The sequence below is a fragment of the Staurois parvus genome, unplaced genomic scaffold (assembly GCF_062004578.1).
Source record: "Staurois parvus isolate SC_StPar_1 unplaced genomic scaffold, SC_StPar_1.0 ptg000321l, whole genome shotgun sequence".
NCBI lineage: Eukaryota > Metazoa > Chordata > Amphibia > Anura > Ranidae > Staurois > Staurois parvus.
The window spans coordinates 1920826-1945971 of NW_028318117.1; the positions used below are offsets into that span (position 1 = coordinate 1920826).

A 25146-nucleotide genomic window follows, 5' to 3' on the forward strand; every position below is an offset into this window, starting at 1 on the left:
CTATGGGTACAAACAACAAATAACATACACATATATGGTATCGCTGCAATCGTCACGAGCTGGAGAATTTACTTTGGGTTGTTCTTTGGTGGTAGGTTATGGTAGTAACAAGAAACACACAGCTCAATAAAAAAATATTTTTTTTTTACTGTTTTTGGCCAGTTTTCCTTTGATAATAAAAAAAAAATGAGGAGATATCCATTACCATTTACCACCAAATGAAAGCCCAATTTGTCCTGAAAAAAACAAGGTATAATTCACCTGGATGTATAAAGTAGTTGTGATGATATGTACGGTTTTACTAACACATGTCAACGTTGCAAAATTGTGCTTAGGCATTTATATTTGTTTTACCCTTAGGCGTGAAGGGGTTAAGGAAAAATAAGGGCTGTAAACCTGTTAGTAGGCTCAGAGTAGATGCCATTATCGCATACCACAACTGGAATTGTAAGGATGTGCTAACGAGGATGAGGATACAGAATTTGATATTTCTGATCATTCAGTGGGGAAGAAAAAGTGTGCCAGATCTCTTATTACCAAGCAGAGAAAAAGGCAATGTGAGAGAGAGAACATGAGAGACAGAGAGGTGCATTATCGCAACTCTAGAGAAGTGGAATTTGAGGAATTAAGGAAGTTTGCACAAACTGAACTCCATGAGCTGGCAAAACAGTACAGAGGTTCAGACACCCCTTTTTAATGTGGCTCCTATGTTTGTGGGATGAAGGCATGGGCAGTGTAATTTCATCAGACAAGGAAGCAGTAGCTATGAGAGTGTTAACCTACGATCCAAAATTTCACACAAGGTCATGCAAAGCCCAAGAGTTTACAGTGATTTTTTTTTACTATTAGACTATGAGAGATGGGATAGTCTGTGTTTACCCTAATCCTAGTGACCTGGAAAATACCTGCTTGTGGAGAACGATAAGAGAAGGTATTGCCAGTTTACATGAGATGGGTTGTATAACTAGAATCACTAAGATTCCAGAATGGGTCCGAATATGGAACCCCTTAGGTCTGCTCTGCACTTTAAGGTAATGAAGTCTTAATCTCAGAGCACCTTCATTGTCCTTGCTGGGGGGGCTGGATTTAAACAGCAAGGTCCATGAAGCTACTACCCTCTTACGCCAGTTGGGTGAGCTAGAGGAGACTAAAACAAATCTTGTTGAGACAGTAGATAAGGTCAAAATAGAACTATAGGCAAAACTTTTTTTTTAATTTTGGTTAGAGCAAAGGAGGGTTATAACCCATCCAATTTTTTTTTCTCCATCTGTATCTCATTGTGGAGATTTTCCTTCACTTCCTGTCTCATAGTCAAACAGGAAGTGAGAGGAAATCCCTGCAATTTAAGTGAATTCTTTGGGGACCCCCAGGTCACCAGAACTAGTGTCCCCATTGGAAGATTTCCCCTCTATTACTTTTCTTGGGACAACCTAAAATTTGGGATTGTCTTTACTTTCACTTTCAAAGAAAATGGTAAACAGGACAAATAGAGTGGGTAAATCTCCTGAAGGGGGACACATATAGCAATAAAAACTGACAGGGTTTCTAATCCCTCTACACTCTACCTAAAGCTAAAAGAAAAGTTTTGCCTTTAGTTATACTTTAAGGCTGAGGAAAAGAAATTTAGCAGAAAAGGACAGAGAAGAAAGGGAAGGCAGGAGAGAAGACAGGTGGTGCAGAGACAACCAGGCCAGTTATATCTAGGAAAATAATGTTGGTGGACCTTAACCTCCCTAGCGGTATGATTATTTCAGATTTTTGGTGCTGAAAGCAGTACCATTATTTTGCATGGAAATATGTAGTTTTTTTATTGTAGGCCTGTCATTTTTAGGAATAACTCACTGAAATCTGTCGGAGCAAGAGTCTAGTAAACATTCCGGATATGATAAAACTTGAAACACGAAATCATAAATTATAATTTAATAAATAATCATAAAAAAATAATAATATAATAATAATACATGTAATTCAATAATATAATCAAACCAAAAACACTGAAATTTGAAATATAGCGCCAAGTTCGCACATCGCTGAGCAAAGTCGCAAAATTATTTTCAGTGTCTGATGACGAATTTCCCCACGAATCATTTATCACTCAATTCTGCAAGTGGTTCTGATTTATTATCGCTGTTCTCTAGCCTATCTAAAACCGCTTTTGACATAAAGGGACACTTTTTGGACCCCATGGACGTTTCTCAGTTTCCAGGCAGAAAGAACAGTCAAAATGCAGGCAGGGCACAGGACAAAGCACTAGGGACAAAATGTATGTGAAATGCTTTGAAACAGCAATGTTTTACTATGTAATGATCATTTTAAAAAAAATGAAATTTTTTAAAAATTTCAAATTTGCCGCCGGTTCTGGCGCCCGTAAGTCCCTGACGTCACAGGGACCAGAACACGGAAGCCAGAGGAGATGGCTGGGGACGCTGCAGGGAACACATCGCGAGAGCGAAGGACAAGGTAAGCACTGCAGTGAATCCCTGAGAAACGCTGCATGGTAAGCCCGAGTGTAGCTCGGGGTTACCGCTTTTGGTACTGAAACTCTACCCCGAGCTACAATCGGGAATACTGCCAGGGAGGTTAAGCTGATAAGCCGCAGTATATTAAAATTTTGTTTTTTTTAACCCCTGCTTACCTGGATGCAGGCCCTGCACAATTAGGATATACAACCACCCAGCAGATTCAGCATTGTCCTGCAGAATCCTTTTCTGATCTGCCACTGCTCAAGTCCTGCACCACCATCTTGTATGACATCAGCAGGAGCTGCTGACTCTTCCGGGTTCAGCTGACAGGCTTCCCAATGATGTCCTGCTAGGCTTGCCCCCCACTTCTTTTGTCCATGAAGGACTTTGCCTCCTGGGATATGTGGCGTGCAAATCCCAGAAAGAACAGCGATCATAGTGCATGTCATTCACCTAGGTGAGTGCTGTACTTGGGGGGGGGCAGACCAGAGGTCTTTTACCAAAAAACATAAATAAACAAAAAAAGCCCTATTTGTGTAGCATATGGGTGGAGAGGAGGGAAGTTCAATCTGAGAGTGAAGATGTGATTAAGATAATAAAACTCACATGGTGTGACAGCATACTCCCCAACTTTGTAAGATGGGAAAGAGGGACACGTTATAGCATGAGGTATATAGGCAAATGACACACTCCTGCAATGCTGTGCAGTACCATAGGCCATGAAGATTAATGTCCAAAAAATGGTTGTTTTAGCCCATTTTATGTCACTACTTTTCCTTTATTTTGAGTTTTGTTTTCAAAACAACGGAGTGGAATTCCAGCCTACTCTGCTTAAAAATGTTCCCGCCCTCATCCACTACCTATCCTGCTTCACCTTTGTAGAAAAAGATGTACTTACCTTTTTAGTTCACTCTGGTCACATGATCCCCTGTGTCCACGGCTGCAGGGAAGAGGAGGAAGTGCTCAACAATGGCTGGAAATTCCAAGAGTTGTGACATCACTCATAATCTCCAATGTCCCAGCCACTGTTGGCACTCCCTTCTCTCCCCTGCAGCCACTACTCACTGACACAGGGGAGCTGAAACACCAGGATCATGTGACTGGACTAAAAATAGGTCAGTAGGTAACTATGCAGATTTTTTTTACACAAGTCAGACAGGATAGGTAGCAGGTTGGGGGAGGGGGCATTTTTAACCAGTTGACGCCTGGTCTATAGCCAGATGACGGCCGGGCGAATAGCTCGTCCCTCTGGGTGGATGCCATATGGCGTCCGTTCTGGAACACGCATTGCACATGCCCGCAGGGCCGCGCTGTGGCGCGATCTATCACCGGCCTTGTACCTCGGACACGGCCGATGACAGATCTGTGTACCGGCCCCGTTGCCAGTACCATGTGACCTGCTGTGACCAATCACAGAAGGTAACATGACAGTTGTATACAATGGATGGCTTCCTTTCATGCCATCCATTGTATACAAGTGTGTCTAGCTGTGAATGGTCACAGCGATCACATGCACAAGCTGGGACAATAACAGCCCAGCTGTGTCATGTGATTAGCCCTGACCAAATCACAGCTAATCACAAAAAAAAAAAAACCTGAATGAATTGATTTCATTCAGGTAAATGCTTGCTTATAGCAAAGTAATTCTTTGCTATAAGCAAATTGCGTAAAAAAACAAAAACTGATCACTTCCCCAAAGTAGTACAATGTTACTATGGTAACATTATACTACTTTGGACATAGTGAAATATGAAAAACAAATCTTAAAAAAAAAAAAAAATTAATAAAAAATTTAAAATAAGAAAAAAAAAAAATATATATATATATATATTTTTTTTTTTTCGTACTGTCACCAGTCAGTGTCCCTGATCACCACCATGCCAGTTATATGATGATGCTGTACTGCACTGGTGACAGTATGTAAAAAAAAAATAGTGAAAATAATTTTTTTAATTTCTCCATTTTGTGAAAAATGACAAAAAAATGACAACTTCAAAAAACTCGCCATGCCTGTTATGAAATACATTGGACTGTCTACTTTGCAAAAAGGGGTCATTTGGGGGATATCTGTACTGTTCTGACCAGGGGCGGACTGACAACTCATGGGGCCCCCGGGCAATAGGGGATCATGGGGCCCCTGTGTCCTTGCCCAAACTCAAAAAAAGCCTATGAAAAAGGTACCAGGGGCATCTCATGGGGCCCCCTACTGACCCCGAGCCCTCGGGCAGTGCCCGAGTTTCCAAATCGTCAGTCCGCCCCTGGTTCTGACATTCCTAGACCTCAAGAAATTAGATTGGCAATCAGTACTTCAGGATTGATCAATTTTCAGATATATCCCATAGTTTGTGAACTCTATAACCTTCCTACAAACTAAATAATACATCCTAATTTGGGTTATTTTCACCAAAGACATGTAGCAGAATACATCTTGGCCTAAATTTATGAAGAACAATTATTTATTTGCAAACTTTTATAACATAAACAAAGAAAAACATGTTTTTGTTTTCAACATTTTTTATCTTTTTTTGTTAATTTAGCAAAAAATAAAAACCCCAGTGGTGATTAAATACCACCAAAAGAAAAGTCTGGTTTTGTGGTGAAGAAAATTATAACATTTTAGTTTGAGTACAATGTTGTATGACCGGTCAATTGTCATTCAAAGTGTGAGAGTGCTGAAACCTGAAAATTTGGCCTTGGCAGGAAAGGGGTAAAAGTGCTGGTATGGAAGTGGTTAAGCATAGTTAGTGTGGAATTTCACTTTAAAGGCGAGATAAAAAAAGATATAATATAAAAATTATACACACCTTTTCCCCCTTTTCATAAGTGATCACATACCCTCTGTTATCACCTGCACAGAAAGTTCAGGGTGGAGAAACATCAGCACATTCCCAGTGAAGGCTGTGTGTGGGGGGTGGGGGCTGTCAGCACAGCTAGTGGACTGACCATGCTCTGCTCTCATGCTTAGTGTAGTCAGCTTTTAATAGGAAAGCAGAGGGACTGGTAGGAAAAACAGGGATTTCACAAAAAGGAAGCAAAAGAGAAAAGAATACTTTTTCATACTAGTACATAGTACAGCAGTCACATATCAGGAATATGAAATGTTGGGTTGACATATTTAAATAAATTTTTTTTAGAGATCCTTAAATCAAGCCAAAAAGATGGACAACTGAGAAAGAAAGAGGGACAGAAGTTCCAAATGAAGGACATTTGAGAGGAAGACAGATTCAGACCAGCTATGACAGACTAAGGAATGGAGAATGCTCTTCTATGTGTTACTGTCAAAGACATACGATCCCATAGACAATAGTATATACATTGAAAGGGCAACTTTAATTAAAATAATACTTGATAAGCCCGACAAAGTCCTTTGTTTAATCACCTCCTGGTATGGAGTGACAACACTCTGTCCCTGTTTTGTAATTATTCCGCAGTGCTGAGATGCAGAAACGGAAAATTTTTTTTCAGAAGAATGAATTAGGGTTTTTTGGCAGAGGAGACTTGCAAAGTCAGTTTTGCTAAGAGACCGCTTCTTCTCGCTTGTAGCAGTTTTTTACTTCTTGTGTGCAATGTATGTCACATGATGCTGGTGCCGGGACAATGGAACTAACATGTGCAGAGGTTACATCATTGGAGGCCATCCAAAACAAAGACGTGGAACCGAAAATTAGCAGCGGAGAAGATTGCGGTTAAGGATAGTGCAGCAATTGACTGCCTAGATCAGTCACTGCTGGAGTAAAGCACACTTGTAATGTAAGTGTGCCATACAGTGCAAGTAAGCCATGCCTACATGCAGGTTATCCCATCCACCACCAAAGAATTTACTTCCACTTTAAGTAAAAAATGTGACCACCACATTGAAATAGCCTTTAGTTAGTCTGTACAGTGATAGCTAAAATGTGGAGGTGCTGAGAACACACTCTCACTTTATTGGCTTACCCCACCATTGGATCTAAATTTGTGTTTGGTCCAACTGCAGTTATTGAGCTTGTGTACAGTAAATAGGGGACATCTGACGCCAGACAAGCTTTTATAACATTCTCTGTCCCTGCAAAGAAAAGTAACAAAAATGAAGTATAGAGGATCTGCTTTCTTGGAGATCACTGTAACCTCCTATAAAGTGTATCCAAAACCAAACCTCTAGCATGTTTTTATTGCTGTCCATGGGGTCTGGGCGCAGAGGTGGGGAGGCAATTTAGCCGGTGTGGGATTCAACAATCATTTACCTATCCAGGTTGTGTTTTTTTCTTTTTATGCGTTTTAGTTGGACGTTTTTGCACATGGACTTTATGTCGTATTTACGATTTTTTTTTAGTCACGTGTTATTTATTTCTTCATTCTGTTATTGTATTTTATGATGCACAGTAATACATTCATTTGGTTTCACTGTGCATTTATATCACCATTTTCTGTTTTATACTAGTTGCACTCTATATATGTTTGCCACATTTATTTATGGTATTGATATGGTGACTTGTTAGTCATTTTATGTCACATGGCATTTTGATGCACATTGTGGTATGACTTCTTAGTCGCATGGTCACAGTTTTTGGCCTCACTGTGCGTTGTTATTGTCATTCTTCTGTGATAAGTGGTTTGTCCACTTTTAATATTAAGCACTTCATTTTGTATTTTTCACATTTTGCTCCACTTTCTCATCAGTTGTATTCACGTTATTTCATTTATGTTGTGACGGACTCATATGTCCCACTATTACTATGATTGAGTTATATTTTATTTCTCCCTGATCATTTCCATGCGTTTTGCCCACGGTCACGATTTATTGTCTGTTACACCTTTTGGTCCTCATTTTGGAGCTTTATTATTTCACCTTTCCCTTCACTCCCATATTCCTTCCATTTACTGATTATGTTATGGTGTATTATCTATTGTCTTCTCATCTCATTATTTGTTTTGGAATGTCTGTGGCATTATTGTGATTAGCACAACATCAATTTTCTGTTTGTTGTGGCAGTGACAATTATCTGAGGGCGCCTACACTGGAGATTTCTTCTCTCTCCTTTGAATCTACAGGACAGAAAGTCCCCAATTAGATATAAATGACAAAAAAAAAATAACAGGAGTTTTAATAATGTCCTGTTATATCCAAGTAGATACAATTTTACTATTGAAATGTAAACCTCCCCCTGGATACAAGACAGGCTCTATCAATAGTTTGCTTTCTGGAAGGGCATTTAAGTTTGCAGATTTAAAACAGCTTGCCCATCCCCAACAATAAACATGAAAAACCAGCCAGTCTGGTTATGGGAATGCGGGCAACAGAAATTCCTTAGGGCGATAAGATCATGCCTGTATGGATTTATGTGGAAATTATGCATTCTTCAGCATGCAAGTTTACAAGTTCTGCCCCTTGTCATGTTTTTTATTTTCTAAACTACCTCTAGAATGGACTATATGAGGCAATTTGCTTTCTAATATACATTTCATATTTTTTTACTGTACAGACTGAAAGACAAGGGAAAAGAAGTGTTCTCATGATTCTTGAACTAAATAGAACAGTGCTCTCCAAAATGCTGCCCGGGGGCCACATGTTGTCCTTTGCTTGTTTTTATCCGGCGCATGAGGCACTATTTCACCCACTGATACCAACAATTGGGGCATAATTCTCCCCATAGACACCAATGAAGGGGCACAATTTCTTCCAATGACACAAATGATGCAGCACAATATCTCCCAATTACACCAATGATGAGTTACAATTCCTCCCACTGACACCAACAATCAGTTTCTATTCTTCCCACTGACACCAAAGATAGGGCACTATTCCTCCCACTGATATCGGGACCTTTTCTACTCCCAATGGCCACAGTCCGGCCCCCTAAAATCTGAAGGACAGTAAATTGGCCCTTTGTTTAGAAAGTTTGGAGACCCCTGAAATAGAACCTTCAAACTCCACCTAATCTTCCCTGCACACCATTCTCATTACAAATCTCATCACTTCACCCCAAATGTTCAGAGAGGAAGCAAAATAATGTAAAAGTTGTACCACATTTGGTAAATGTTGAGGTTTGGAGCTGCTCCCTCCAGTCCTTGGCAATGGCCCATAAGTGCCAACAGATTAAATACAGTCTGAAATACCTGAGGCTGGGTTTACACTGACGTGCCACAGTAATGCATGCATTACTGCATTGCACACTGATGAGTTACATATGCTGAAGTGTTGCAGTGCCATTCATTATAAATGAAGCCCCAATGTACCTTCTCAACACAGCACAATGTGCATCAGTGCCTTAACGCAACGTATCTTGAGGTACTGCATAACGCACGCCACTCTGTAGGTCTATCCCCATCTTGATATCAGGAATTTAGAATCAACAATTATATAGAACATTTACATATATAGCAGTGCAACATGTGTAGGGTTTTATATTTCTGTAAACTCACCTCCAACATTTATAGCTTCAAGGTCTTTAAAAGGATGTTCATCCAAATAATCCACAAGAGCAGCTGTATGAATGACAACATGGACACCTTTGACAGCTTCCAGAACTTGGTTATAGTCAGTAATGTTTCCTTTAATGTAGGTAATGGTGGCAGGACCTGTAGTGCAACAGACAGAAATCCAAGCATGAATATGAAGACATTTACATACACAATTCAGAAGTGATAGATTGTCTAAGCTTCATATAAAGGAAGGAAAATAAAGCACAGTGAGTGAAGTGTTACCTATAACAATTATGATGTTGCTTTGATTTTCTGAACCTGCACTAGTCAACAGAAAACAGAGATTTGAGTCACTTTGATCTGACTTTTCCACTTAATCCTCAGTTCCTTGTCCACACATGAAGTTTATTTAATTCACAGTTCCTATCTTAGCTCTATTTATCCCAGTTTTAAAGGTTATGTAGCTGCTTGGGTAAAGCACAGGTTCTTTTTAACATGTCATTGGATCTAAGTTTCAACCAGAATACAATCAACCTGATTCAGCGGCACATGAGTTTATGAGTTAAATTAATTTAGTTAGCTCTCCGCGTACATTTACACCTGATTTAAAAGGTTTTGGTGTTCATTAGTATAATGCTAAGTTAAACTGATGACATAGTTAGTAAATGCACATTTTCCTATGCAAATTGGGCTGAGCTCAGTATACGTTCTCTGCACATAACGTCAGCGACTGTAATGGATCTCCCAGACATTACATTACTGTGGGGTGGGGAATATGTGTATAGCGAATTGTTTATTGCGTGAAAAAAGCAGACCCTGCATTTTTTTTTTTTGAAACACACACACGGTGCACAGCACATGCAATGTAATAAGCTGCAGTGCTTTTGGGTTGTCTACCACTGTAAAACTACATTGGGTACCATTTAAAATGGTGGTTTGTGCATTACCATGTATTACAGAAACAAGTGGTATAACACACATTTTACCAAATTTAAAAGAGAAGTTAAGAAATGTAAAAAAATACATACATACATACATACTCACCTAGGTGGATGCAGCATCGATCCATGCCGCATCTGTCCCTTGCTGGCCCTAAGACCAAGAACTGAGCGATTAAACACCTTTGATTGCTCAGCTCTCGGTCTTCAGTCTGCAGAGGACCAGTGGCTGTCAGTCTCCTGCTCTCTGCTCTGCCCTTCCAGGGCTCATTGGAGCACTGGACTGTGGAGAGGGCAGGAGTAGCTAAAGGCTGAACCAGCAGCCGGTCCAGGCATCTGGATGGATCCAGACTTTAAAGTCTGGCTTTTTCCTGAGAACAAAAACAGGTCACTGGAGTGCATCCCTGTGACCCATAGGGGAAATATAACCAAAATAGCTTTCTCCAGTAAAAGAAAGGCAAGGAGGTAAATGGGCCCTTATACCATCCATGTGTGGTGTGTGTGCACTTGGAGCATACTATTTTTCAAGTATAAAGTTGTAAAAAACCATGTGTAAATGTGATAGACCTCATGCGCTCCTAATTAAAACCTTATCAGCTAATCACAGAGGTAAAGCTGCCAACATTCAGTCATATACCTATAGACAAGTAAAAAATAAAACAAAAAGTAATGTGGCGCTACTACCATATAAATCCTTCACATATTGACACACTGAATTTGCATAAATATAAGTGAAATAGTGCAAATGAGTGAACAAAGACCAAATCAACAATACATAAACCGTGATGGACAACAGTGTAAAGTTACCTCACACAATAACACGTGTAACAAGTGGAAGGTCCAATTAGGGACCAAGCTTAGGATGATAGTGCAAATCCAAATGGATCTAATAGTGATCAACAGACAACATAAAAAGTCCAAAAAGGGGACTCAGCATAAATGTGTGCTGCAAAACCTCCCACCAGAACAAATAAATTGTTCCAACCACACAAAAAAAAGAAATCACAAGTGCATTCCAAAAAACATATAATTAAGTCTAATCATGCAAAAATTTTTTTTTTTTATATATATAAACACATAATACAACAGATAATATAGTGAAATATAGTAAAAAAGTCCCGTGAAGTGAAAAAACACTTATCAGCAATCAACAAAATAAAGTCCACATAAATTCTTTAAACACAAAGTGATGACAGGTGTGCGAAGATATCCAAAATGGCTGAATTGTCCGCTCACCTCCCTCTTGCGACCCACACAGGGTCAAAGAGCCTTTAGGATCACTAATACTTGGATCCTTAATACCCGGGACTCCTCCACAGCTCTCCACACTGGTCTCCCCTCAAGTACAGGCTCAAATACAGGCTCACAGGACAGCAGATCTCCTCTTTAGGCAATAAGATGGTAAATCCCTCAGAAAATATAATTAAATACTTGCATTTATTCACTGATACAGCAGTAATAAAATCTAATATGCTCTCACATTATATATCATCTTTCCCATCGCATATAATTCAAACCTCAGATCAGATGTAGTTGCATGGGTGTCCAAGGTGTCTCAAGATGGCGTCCGACCAGAAGTGCGTCACAGCCGACGCCTATCGTCACGCTTGTTACGTGACTTCATCAGGGCAAGTTTAATTTATGCAAATTCAGTGTGTCAATATGTGAAGGATATATATGGTAGTAGCGTCACATTACTTTTTGTTTTATAAAAAACCATGTGTGCTGTTGTGCGTATAAACAAAATTCATTTGTGAAGCCATTGGATTAGTAGATTTCAATTATAAAAAGGAGTTAGCATGCGAAAACCGATGTAAAATCCGAAAATGAATTTAATAATTTAGGCAGGATTCCCCCTAATGTATTGCAGTAATGCTTGTAACCTGCATTGTGGTTCCATTTATTATGCATGACACCCCCAACATATTAAGATAACCCATCCACATTAGTATGCCACAACACATGGTAGTGTGGTATTAGCAAAAAAGGTCATGTGCTATTTTAAACACATTAGCATGCATTGGCAGTCCATTTATTTTGAAAAGGTTTAACGCAATGCACATTAACGCATGATAATGCAAAGATATGTTTGGTCCCTTAGTAATCAAGGCTAAATATCTCAAAATCTTAAAAGATTTAGGATTTTAATGATATGTGAGAAATATCTTTGGGCCCACCTATTACCATATTTTTAGTACCAAATTTTTGCTCCATACTAATAGTTTTTTTTTAGTACCAAATTTTTGCTCCATACTAATTGTTTGATAGTGAATCCACAAATCCTGACCTTGTATTGCAGTGCATGTTGTTTAGATCATTTTATGTTTTCGGTTTGCTTTCACGTTTTCAACATCCAACTCACAAACTATATACATACCAAACTTTCAGAGATGCACATAGTGTGTAGATTGGTGGTTGTGAGTGTACCTCGTGATTGAAAGCCCACTAAGTTCTTGAGCAATGCTAGGCAGTTTTGGCAGGGCCTACTGTGCCCTTTCACTAGGGGTACCTTTGCTCAAGGGCTCTCACCAATGTCCGGGACCAGGAAGGAACTGTGGTCATATGAACAGTCTAACCTTAAGGCAGTCTCCCAACTTAGAGAAGAGTAAACACTGAATGTAGTAATGAAGCCGAGTTTCTCTTTTAGGTGTTGTCCCATAGCTCTACACACAGTGACTTGGTAGCATGAGCCGAGCTGACTCCACCAACTAGCGTACCTCTGTTACCTCGCTCCAAGTAACAGAATGAGACACATAGCACAGATCTCATGTGTGTCCTGTTTCTCTTCCATACCTTACAGTTAGGCTGAGGGCCTCCATGATGCTGGTCTGCTCCCAGTTGCTATGGAAGACGGACCGCTAGGAAAGGAGCCCAATTAAGAACCTCCTCACTTGCAGAGGATATGTCACCTCCCGAAGGTACCACAACTTGACTGGTTGCCTTGTGTCTTTGGTGTGGACTTAGTTACCCTTAGTAACAACCTTGCTCTTGCTTGGTATATTCACTTGACACAGTAGTGTAGTATACTTCATACCATTATAGTGCTTTACAGGCCCTGAGTAGTTTAGCATATCTGCCATATGACACTCATGCACCCCTTTAGTAACTTCAGACCAGGCTCAACACAGTCAATAAGCTTTACTGAAAACTTTGTAAAGTAACATAATAAAGGGCATACAAAGTCCAGAACATGCAAATCTTGACTGTTTAGTGGCTGCCGAAGCATACCTTTTAAAGGTTCATTAACTGGTGGAAGTCCATGCTTGGCAGTGCTCAAGTCTCTTATGGGGCGCAGCAGCCCACTCGCGAGCCAGCAAAAATAGCATTAATCCTTCCCTAACCCGGGCAGACTAGCTCTCTCATTAACATGATACATTCTCCTTGTAGGCAGCTGATTTCAGCCTGCCTACAAATGTAATACAGTTTCATATCAAATTCAGTCCTCAGCTATAATTTTGTACCCTCACAGATAAAGCGCAGACTTTAAAAATGTTTTCAGATATACAGTACATGTGAGAGACTCTTGCAAACCACCACTCAGCTGTCTCTAAAGCTGACAATAGATGGATTGAAATTCAACTGGTTCAGCAGACGCATTTTGATCCATCTATGGCCATTCTTGTTTGACAGAAGTTGAACTTCTCTCAAATGGTAATGTTGGAAAACTTTTATTGATCAGAGGCTGCAGTTGATTGAAGGAGTTTTGCAGTCAGAATACAATAGCACACTGGGGAGGATTCTTTCATCCACCTTACTTGTGTGGAGGAGAGAATCTATTTTTTTATCATATGGTCCGCTGGCTGAACAAAAAAAAAAGATTAACCTATGGGCAGCTTAAAAGCAAATACACAGTGGAACACTTTTCAGAGAGGTAGTCCACACCCATGTGAAATGAGCCTAATAAAACCATAAACATAATAATAGAAAATACCTCCTTTTAAATCTTCAATAAATCCACCTTTACTCCTATTAAAAATCTTCACTTCCTTCACGTATTCTTCTTTGTGCAGAAATTTTATAATATGTTCACCAATGAACCCAGAACCACCTGTCACCAGGTAAACCAAATCCTTGGCCATGCTCGCAGTGTAATGACTCTTTAATTAGAATCTGCAAAATTAAAACAGAGATTTTTACCTATAAGTATATAAGTGAACCCTCACTTTGTAAAAACAACATATTCGGTTTAGAATAGAAATGAAAGCCAACATTTTTGTGTATGAATATAGAAAAAACATTATAAATACATTTTTCTAATTACTGATCACCTAACCTCTCTTCTCAGCCGCATAACAGCTTGGAGGGGTGAGCATGGAGAAAAAGCAGTACACTGATCTTCCCAGTGAATGGCTGGCTGTGCAATGGGGCATGTAAGCACAAGTCTGCTTATTGGAGGACAGGTAGGCTGTACTCTCAGCACAGTCACAAAAATGACCAGGCTGGTATGGATGTGCTCTCATGTTTAGTGTGGTCATTGTAAAATAGGAAACCAGAGGGACTAGCAAGAACACCAGGTATTTCACACAAAGGAAAAAATAGAAAGAGAAGAGGATACTTTTTAACACAAGTACATGGTACAACAGGTACATATTTGGAATATGAAATATTGGGTTAACATTTTATTTTACTACTTCCTGCCTACCCACAGAACCTTTTCTGCAGGTGGGCAGCATGGAAAGGTTGGATCATGTACATGTATGTCATCCAACCTGCTTGGGGAATGCAGCGCACCACTCCTGTGATTGCTGTCAGGTGGATTACAATTACCAGTAAATGGGCACCAGGTATTATGTGATTGCTATAATTGGTCATAGCAAAAAAAATATAAACATATAAAAATATAAACAAAGTTTCATGAACAGATTTCTATTCATGGACAGCTTGCTTACGATTGTGATCTTTGATTGGCCCACAGAAATCACATATAATATATATACATATATATATATATATATATATATATATATATATAAAAGGAGTGGCCTCTGGATGCTCCATCATTTCCCACCTCTGGGGTCTGGAAGCTGACTGAGTATCCTGCAGCTGGGCTCTGGAGGCTGACTGAATACTCCACCGCAGGATCCGAAAACTGGGCAAAAACCTGCTTATCATAAACCTGACGAGGCGCAACACTTGGAGCTTACAATTCTTGAACACAGCATAAGAGTTCCAATTCTGGGACTCCAAAGGCAGCCTGAAAACTTAACACTAGAATTATTGGTCCATACTGCTACCCTGACACCAGGGTGTCCCATCACAACTGGACCTTCCCCATTTAAGTAGCTAGAGATCTTTACTTTCCTTTCAGAATCAACATTTTCTCATTTTCTCTGGGACACTATACTACAAAATACTCCCACAAATGCGGGCCATTGATTGCAAACAAAATTTGTTAATTTGCTCACACAGAAAAATATTTTTCCTATCAAATTAATTCAAGACCATGTTGCAAAAATGTATACACCCCAATGAAAGTCTTAGGAGCAAAGCTAAATTTTAGAGGGCAAAATCCAAGGTGTCCAGCAGACAATTGATTATAAAAGGATGTTACTTAATGAAGAAAACCCCTTCCCATTTCATGCTGTCAGCAATGGCACCACCTGGAAGAGCAATGGCACCACATGGAAAAGAAAAGGCCTGAGAAAGAAAATAATTTCTTTACACAAGAATGATGAAGGTTACAAGAAGATCAGCAAAGCTTTACTTATCAGTCAGAATACTGTAGAAAAAGCGAAACAATAATTTAACAAAGATGGAACTGCAACCATCTCACAGAGATGTCCAGACCGTTAATGGAAGTTAACACCTCGACAGGAGCATCTTCTGATGAGGGTTGAAGAAAATCACCATGCGAGTTCATTGCAGTTAGCTAAGGATGTAGAAAGCCAAACTTGGGTGATTGTTTCCCATGATACAATAAGGCATACACTGCAGAGTTATGGCATCCTTGGATGTTGTCCACGTAGGAAGTCTCTCCTAAAGCCCATGCACATATGTACTCTGGTGTGATGAGACTAAAATACTTTTTTTGGGACTGATGGCTTCAAAACTGTATGGCGTCGCAAAGGTGGGGAGAACAAAGAAAAATGCATGGTGCCTACAGTGAAACATGGTGGTGGCAGTGTGCTTCTGTGGGGCTGTATGAGTGCTGCTGGTGTCAGGGAGCTGCATTTCATTGATGGTATCATGAATTCACAGATATACTGCTCTATATTATAAGAGAAGATGCTAACATCACTCCATGCCCTTGTTCGTCGTGCACTTTTCCAACATTAAAAAATACACATCTAAGGTCACTGTTGTATTTCTGAAGAAGAACAGGACGAAAGTGATTCAGTGGCCAAGTATGTCTCCTCATCTGAACCCAATCGAACACCTATGGGGAATTCTGAAGAGACAAGCTGAGCATCACTCTCCATCCAGCATCCAGGCTCTAAAAAAGGTTGTTCTTGAAAAATGGGAAAAGATGTTGCAATATGTAGCCAACCTGTTCATTCTATGCCTAGAAGACTTGGTGCTGTCTTTACAAATCATAGAGGTCATACAAAATACTAGATGTATTAGTTTTTGCTGTGGGGTGTATTCATTTTTGCATTAACTAATTTGAGTAAAACTGAAGATTTTGTAATCTAAATTAGATTTTTAACCTTACTTTCATGTAATGAGCTAAACAAATCTTCTACAAGACTCAGTTTTTCAGTATATATATATATATATATATATATACATATATATATATATATATATCCCAGATTAAATGTTATATTTTATTTACAGAGGGAGAATGAGACATCTGATATGGAACAATTGGTCCCTTCACAATTTTTTTTAATGGTAAATTTTATTGAAATGTTCTCATGTTTTCAATATTCAAAAGAAAGAAAACAAAACCAAGTGAAATACAAAACCAAGACATGGCTCAGCAGTTTACAATACAAGATCAAATAACAGCATGTCTATACATACTAGTGCAGTAATAAAAGAAAAGGACCAAATACCCATGCACTGAGACAGAGACATGGCATAAGAAATATATCATTACGAATGTTTCAATGGCATAGGTATTTCAATGACCTCAGAGCCAATGAAAGTAAGTAATTTTGTACATGTAGGCACAGAGCACTATTCTGGAGTAGCCGTATCCTGGAAATCTAGCCAAAGGGAGCAGACCTTATCAAACTTCTTAAGGCATCCGCTCGCCTCATATGTCAATTTGTACATGGGCATTGCCTTATTAACAAGAGCAAGCCATAAAGACATGGAGGGGAGGACAGTGGATTTCCAATGCAGGTTTATTATTTCTTAGCATAGAAAACAGTACACATAGAAGTATTTTCAAAATATCATACCGTATAGTATAGACCGTGCTTTTATAGATGAACAATGTGCAACAAATTAAACAATATGCAACAAATTTAAGTGCTCAGTGCAAATTAATAAATACATTCAGCAATTCATAATATAAAAAGTATTTTTTCTCCCATTATAATCAAAAGTGCCCAGTGCCAAACAAATGTATCCAAAATGTGCAGGAAAGTGACACCATGGAGAATAGTACTCTTCTTCTCTTCCCAAAAGAAGCACACCACACTCTCCAGAAATATATGACCTCTTTTCTCAAAGAAGGTCAAACTTGCTTGTGATATTCCAAACGGATGTCAGATTCTTGAGCAAGCGATGATACTCCATGCATATGGACAATTGGATCTCATCATATATTGAGGATACTCCTGCACTTTTAGGAGACTCTGTGTAGATCTTCCTCACAGAGGGAAAGAGATAGAGGAACTTCTCATAGTGTAGTATTATCCAATTTATTTGAAAAAAGCTTTAAAATTGCACCTACATCAATGTAAAACAACCAGGTATATAGTAGCACAGAAATGAAATGTGAAAGGGCCTGCTTACGTTCCATCTGCAAGCCAACAACCGGAAATGATATGTCTCAGAAAGCACACGCAACTATCCACAGTGAAAACGCGCTACTATGAGAAAACTCACAGGGCTGCCATTCATTCTGAATAGCTTCCCCACACATGTAGAAATGCAGTGTGTTTGCAGCTGCAGAAACTGCATGGAAATCGCCGTACGATTTCCCTGCTGCACGCATTTTGAAAAAGGTGCATGCACCTTTTTCTGCCTGAAAGGCTGGCACAGCAGCCCATTCTAATGAATGGGACGCAGCACCTGAGCAAACATGCCCAGCACACATGCTACGGTGTGAACCAGGCCTAATAGGAGGGGTCAGGTAAATGTTAATATATCTTTGAATGAGTTGTTAGATGAGCACACCTAAATATCTAAAAGTGTTAAGTATTTTAAGAGGGCAAAAGCTTGGGATATGACTTGGATCCAAGGGGAAGATAATGGACTTTTCCCAATTCACCTTGAAGCCGGAAAATTGTCCAAAGTATGTAATAAAACTCAACAGTTTGGGAAGAGAGTGCTGTGGATCTGCCAAATAGATAAACAAATCATCTGCATAAAGGGACACCTTTTTTTCATGTCAATTAACAGCTAGTCTGTGTATACCAGGACCAGAGTTCTGCTAAAGGTTCTATAGCCAAGGCAAAAAAGATGGGTGAAAATGGACACCCCTGCTTAGTGCTTCTGGAAACAGAAAAACAGAAAAGGGAGCTGCTATATAATTATTTACCTGTATCCAGGCCTGGGTTTTTAATACAATAATTACACTCACCAAAGGAAAGAGGGCACAAAACCAAATTTTGCAAGAACCTCTGGCAGGTATTATTTATTTATTTCAGGTACTTATATAGCACCATCAATTTACGCAGCGCTTTACATATATATTGTACATTCACATCAGTCCCTAACCCTCAAGGGGTGTACAATCTAAGGTATGGCTATTAACTGTTGGCACTATATAAATCCTGTATAATAATAATATTCGACAAAATCAAATGGATTATGGATGTCCAGGGCCACCACATTTCTGGAACTCATGTTGTCATGTGTAGCCTGCATATTTGTGAAAAGCCTACATACGTTTATGGTGGTTGAGCGACCAGGAATATATCATATCTGATTGGAGCCAATGCCAAATTTCTAAGAGGGCAAAAGGGGCCCCCTGACCACTGTAATAATTATAAAATTAGTTTCATTAAAAGATATGTATAAAGAGCTGGAACTGGATGGAACTGATGAACACAATATACAGGGATACGGGCAATGTTTTGAAATGAACAAACACACACCACACAGGTTGAACTGGATGGATTGGTGTCTTTATTCAACCTGTGTGACTATATAATGCAGACTACAAATCAACTACCAGCATATCAGCAAAGAGAAGCAAGCCCAACATCAGTTTCAGAGGAAACATTTTTCTCTCAAAGAAAAATTCAGATGTGAAATTTTCAATGTTATTTTAGATCAGTTGCCTGTTGCCTTACAAGAGTGCGGGATAGCATACCAATCAGTGTATGAGAGGTTCAAAGTAATAGTATATAGTCTACCTGATGCAGAGATAAAAACTGAGGCTAAGAAATCTATAAAGATAAAGAATTATCTGAGAACCACGATGACCCATGAAAGTATAAAGCCGGCCATAGATGGATTGAATCTTGGCTGGCTCAGCAGGAATTGGCTAAGATTTAATCCATCTATGGGCAGGCTGGTTGTACCCAAGTCGATCCATGGATTGACTTCAGTACAACCAGCCAGTCTGATTTTTCTGTATGCAATATAGCAGCTAGCAGTGATCACTGTGTTCTGCTAGACAGGAAGGCTCCCTGCCGGAAGAGCACAGTACCGCTGTGGAAGGCATTCCTCCAACAACACTTACTGTTGCTGCTCATCCCTTGTGATAGCAATAAAGTTGATTACAAAAATAATAATAAAGAGACACTGTAAAAAAATACATTTAAATAAAATAAACAATAAAAAAAAAATTAATAAAGATAAAAATCTCTTAATAAGTCTAAAGCTGGCCATACATGGTTCAAAATTCAGCCGGTTTAGCAGGAATCAGACACATTTTGATCAGTATTTAGCCCTCTCTGTTCAACAGAACGGTCCTGCTGGAAAATCTGCATTCGGTCAACGTGCACAGCCAATGGGCTGCAGCACTGATCAATGTGTTCTCATGGATTCAGAGGGAGTCCCGCTGTCAGAATACAAGGACACAGTGGTGAAGATTTACATTTCAGGTGGATGAGGAAATTGGTTCCCTTTTTTGTATAGCCACCAATCTGAACAAAAAAAAAACCAAACCATGTCTGGCCAGCTTAATGGAGAAGTATGGAATAGTAGAAATATACAACATTAACTACCCTCACCACAGAATAGCTGTTCTTTCTTTCCTGTTTTGTTCCAGTTTTGCTGTATCCTCATTCCAAGTCCTGCTTAGGGCTGAGTAAGGGTCCTCTTCAGGTTTAAAAGTTTACAGTGGGTGGTTACATCTGGAGTGGGCCGCTCCGTCATTCACTCCTCCTTCAGCTCTCAGATATGACCCTGCTTTCCCCACAGAGCCACAAGGTGTCTCAGCTGTGACCCTGCTTTCCCCGTAGAGCCACAAGGTGTCTCAGCTGTGACCCTGCTTTCCCCGTAGAGCCACAAGGTGTCTCAGCTGTGACCCTGCTTTCCCCACAGAGCCACAAGGTGTCTCAGCTGTGACCCTGCTTTCCCCACAGAGCCACAGGGTGGAACGTGGATACCTGTCAGGAAGGAAGGAGGACGGTGAGAAGCTGCCTGTGTGTGAAGAAACTGGGAGAACAGCCTGGGTGGAAGAGGAAGGAGGGGGGAGTGTGAGAAGAGCTGAAGCACTGCTGAAGTCTCCAGAGCGTGCAGACTGTCATGAGCCAACGTCAGTCATAAGAAGGGTGTGGATAGTGACTTCAATGTTGAGATGATGCTGCATGAGAGACCTCAGCCTCTCCCACAGATATTTCCCTTGATTTACCATGAAAGGGTGCACATTTCAGAAGGCGGAAAATAGTTTTTTATAGTAGCAGCTCACCAGGATTCACACAATGCAAAAAAAATGTAACCCATACTTCTCTTTTAACTCTCCCACAGAATACAGAGAGCGTTATATAGAAAGTTGATCTCAAAAGAAGAATTAACCACTTCAAGTCTGGACACTTTTACCCCCTTTCTGCACAGGCCAATTTTCAGCTTTCAGAGCTATCACACTTTGAATGACAATTGCGCGGTCATGCAACACTATTTTGGTGGTATTTATTCACCACTGGGATTTTTATTTTTTTTGCTATATAAATGAAAAAGTCCAAACATTTTGAAAAAAGTGTTTTTCTTATAAAATGTTGCTAATTAATAATCTTTCTTCATAAATCTTGGCCAAAATTTATTCAGTTATCTTTTTAGTAAAAAAAAAAAACCCAAATTAGTTTATAACCAACAATTATAATTTTTTAAAAATGATTTTTATTTTATATTTTTATATTATTATTTATGGTTTTTATTTTTTTTACACACTGTCATCCTAGCAGTACAGTGTCACCATGGTGACACTGTACTATTTGTGGGGTGTTATGAAGATTTTTTATTTTTCTTTACACTGATTGCTTTTACACCCATAAAGGCTGTACAGGCAATCATTTCTCCTTCTGTCTGGCTGCATTCTTGCAGCCATTGAGAAATACTGTGTGAGCTGTGATTGGTCACAGCTTGTCACATGGTACAAGGCTGTTGTGAATAGCCTTGTACCATGTGACCTCTGTGATCATTCACAGATTTCACACGTACAGTGAAGGAAATAAGTATTTGATCCCCTGCTGATTTTGAATGTTTGCGCACTCACAAAGAAATGATAAGTCTAAAAATCAAATGGTAGGTGTATTGTAACACTGAGAGACAGAATAGCAACACAAAATTCAAAAGAAATGCATGTCTAGCAAATTATGCACTGATTTGCATGTTCATGAAGGAAATAAGTATTTGATCCCCTTCACAAAACATGACTTAGTACTTGGTGGCAAATCCCTTGTTGGCAATCACAGAGGTCAGACTTTCCTGTAGTTGGCCACCAGGTTTGCACACATCTCAGGAGGGATTTTGGCCCACTCCTCTTGGCAGATGCTCTCCAAGCCATTAAAGTTTGGTGGCTGACATTTGGCAACTCGAACTTTCAGCTCTCTGAAATGGGCATAGACCAAGCAGGGATGCTGGAAAGGGTGGTGAACAGGGTCAGCATAGAGAGAAAGGGGGGGTTGACTGACTCGGTGGTGGTGACTGGTGGGATGCAGGATGGGGTGTCAGGCTGGGAGGAACCCCAAAAGTTGTTGGGGTGAGTCGGGAGGTTGAGGGGTAATTGTGAAGAGCAGACATAAGGGGAAAGATTAGTTTACCTCAATTTATTTAACCTGCCTACCCCCCCCTTTTCCTCCGGCCTGTCCCCCCCCCTCACAGTGACCTCTAGCTACCTCACCCACCCCCCTTTTTCTCCCCTACCCCCATTTCCTCCTCACTGTGACCCTTGCTACATCCTCCCCTTTTCCTACTCCTCTCTGTGACAATCCCCCCTCCCCATGCCCCTAGCTACCTCCTCCACACCCCCTTTTCCTCCTCACTTTGACCTGCCCACCTCCTACCTTTGACCTATCCCCCTTTACCTCCCTGTGATTTCCCCCCTACCCCCATTTCCTCCTCACTGTAACCCTTCCTATATCCTCCCCTTTTCCTGCTGCTCTCTGTGACCCTAGCTATCTCTCCCCCCCCCTCACTGTGACCCCCCAGGTACCTCCCCCACACCTTTTTCTCCTCACTGTGATGTCACCCTGGATGCCTCCTCCCTGTGACCTCAGGGCTACCTCCCCCCGTACCCCCTTTTTGCACCTCACTTTGACCTCCCCCTGGCTACCTCCTGTGACCCTAACTACCTCCCCCCGTCACCTCAAGCTGGTTGCCTACACCTTGTGACCTCAGCTACCTCCCCCAACCCCACTTTTCCACATCACTGTGACATCCCCCTGGCTACCTCCTCCCTGTGACCTCAGCTACCTCCTCCCCTTTTCCACCTCACTGGGACCCAGGTTACTTCCTTCCCACTCAATGATCCTCCCTCCTCCTCCACCACCTTCTTAACCTTAAATCAAATGGTGTTTTTTGCATCTGTTTGCGTCATACGATATATGCATAGCCTGTTTCAAAATGCATACGTTTAGGCGGAAAAGGACTCGAGTGCAGGGGTCCTCAATCATCCAAAGGTGACACTTTACAGGCTACCAGTTGAAATTTACACAAGAGGTCCGGTGCTAGAATTATTGCTCTCTCTCTGACGTTTGCAACGATACCTCACATGTGAGGTGCGATGGCCATGTACATATGCAAGTGGAACGCACATATGCGTTGGCATTCATGTGTTGGCATTTAAAAAAAAAAGATTTTATGTTTTTGCTAGCACAAGAGCAACATGCCGGGTCCCCTTTACTCATGACCTTATGCTTGCAAGCCCGTTGCTTTAGCACTTGAGCCAGTGTGTACTTGTAAAATGGTGGAGCCTTATCCTGTACTTTGAAGGCAGCCTATCTAACCTTCGCCACCTGCCATCTTGGCCATGTCAAAATCAGCATTGTTGGGGGCCAAACAATTTTGGAGAAGAGACCCCAAGCATCATATTTTGGTATAATCAGAGGCCCTGGAAAATAAAATGGGTGTTTTTACACTTTTTTCCATCATGCGATATTTGCCCAGATTGAAAATACATATTTCAATAGTTTAGCCTTTGAAGCAAGCAATTCTAACAGTGGTTTGGGTGGTAAAGCACCGGGCTTGAAAGCAAGAGGTCACGAGTTTGAATCCCTGGTCCGGTGAGTTGTAATGTATTGGAAATCCATTGGGATTCTGTTGTGTCCTGTCTGGCAATAGAAATATGTGTTTTAAATCTGGGCAAATATCGTGTGGTAAACAGGGTGCTGATGCTGGAAGGATCTGGGCAGAGGAGGGGACTGGTGGGTTGAAAGCTAAGCCCAGGACCAGTGGGGTAACTGGTGGGGAGGGCATAGTGGTGGAATGGAGGCTGAGTCAGGATTGGGGGAGGACACAGGGGTGAGTCCAGGACTAGGTGGGTGATTGGTAAACAGGGTGCCAACACTGGCAGGGTCTGGGCAGAGGAGGGGTCTGGTGGGACAGAAGCTGAGCTCAGGACCAGTGGGGTAACCTGTGGGGAGGAGGGCACAGGGGTCGGATGGATGGAAGCTGAGTCAGGACCAAGGGGGGGGGGGGGTGATTGATAAACAGGGACTGGAAGGGGCTGGGCAGAGGAGGGGAACTGATGCGATGAATGGGGGAACACTGGAAGGGAAATGATGATGCACACCATGGTGGTGCATATTGGAGTTCTTTCAATAAAGTGGAGTTCGTTAATTAAGTGGCACTTCCGCTCTTGCACTTCAATGATTGCACAAAGTGAAAATCTACAGCAAGCTACTTTGCAAAACATCAGACTGCAGGTGACCCAATTTCCACATTCAGCTCTCCTTCCTCTCTGTAACTCTCTACGTCTCCTTTTTACAGTTGTGTCCTCTCTCCTCAAACTGTGTCCTTCATCCCTTTTCTTCACCTCACAATCTGTACATATCACCCTCACTTCTAGACTTCTGCACTGTGCTCATCATCTCCTAATCCTAATACCATATGCTAATAAAACCCCCAGGATGCTGAGGCATGTCCCCTCATATAAATCGCACTCTCATAATACCTTTCTCACCTTTTTGCTTCTCCTAACCTCAGGAGACATATCTCCAAACCCTGGGCCTCCTTTATTTACCTGTAACCAATGCACCCATCACCCTACACCATTTGGCAGCTGCTGCAATCCACACAATTTAGTTTCCATTCCTTTTCTTCCCAAAACTAGTCTACCCTTCTCCTTTGCCCTCTGTAATTTCCACACTGCAACAAACACTTCTGTTTATGACCACTTTGTCACTAACTCCTTTCACCTATTTGTTACCACCAAAACCTGGCTTCATGAATCCAACACTGCTTCTCCTGCTTCCCTCTTCCATGGTGGTATTCTCTAGACTCACTTCCCAGTGGATGCAAGAGAGGTGGAGTGGGAATCTTCCTTTCCCCACAGAGCACCCTTCAGGTTCTTCACTCTCCTCCCTCTCTGTCCCTCTTATCATTTGAATCCCTCTGTGTACATCTATTTTCTTCTATTTCTTTAAGAATTGCTGTCATCTACCAGGCCCCTGGAACAGTATCAACTTTCCTTGATGACTTCTCTGCCAGACTACCCTACTTTCTCTCTTCTGAAATTCCCACAATCATTCTCGGTGACTTCAACATCCCTGATAATACTAACACTCCTACTTCTAAACTCCTTAGTCTAACCTCCTCATTTGACCTGAAGCAAAGGG

General features: G+C 40.8%; 1 protein-coding gene across 1 annotated transcript in view; it reads right to left on the reverse strand.

The window, feature by feature from the left end:
- The window catches only part of LOC149457391 (3 beta-hydroxysteroid dehydrogenase type 7-like), a 51730-nt gene extending 31030 nt beyond the window's left edge, over positions 1-20700 (reverse strand). Inside the window, exons 1-4 of the mRNA XM_089683750.1 lie at positions 20101-20700; positions 13734-13912; positions 8865-9020; positions 6399-6507 (exon numbers count right to left, since the gene is read on the reverse strand). Of these exons, the coding sequence (XP_089539876.1) occupies positions 6399-6507; positions 8865-9020; positions 13734-13881 (413 nt within the window). The 5' untranslated portion in view covers positions 13882-13912; positions 20101-20700. The remainder of the gene's footprint in view (positions 1-6398; positions 6508-8864; positions 9021-13733; positions 13913-20100) is intronic.
- Between the last annotated feature and the right edge of the window lie 4446 nt (positions 20701-25146).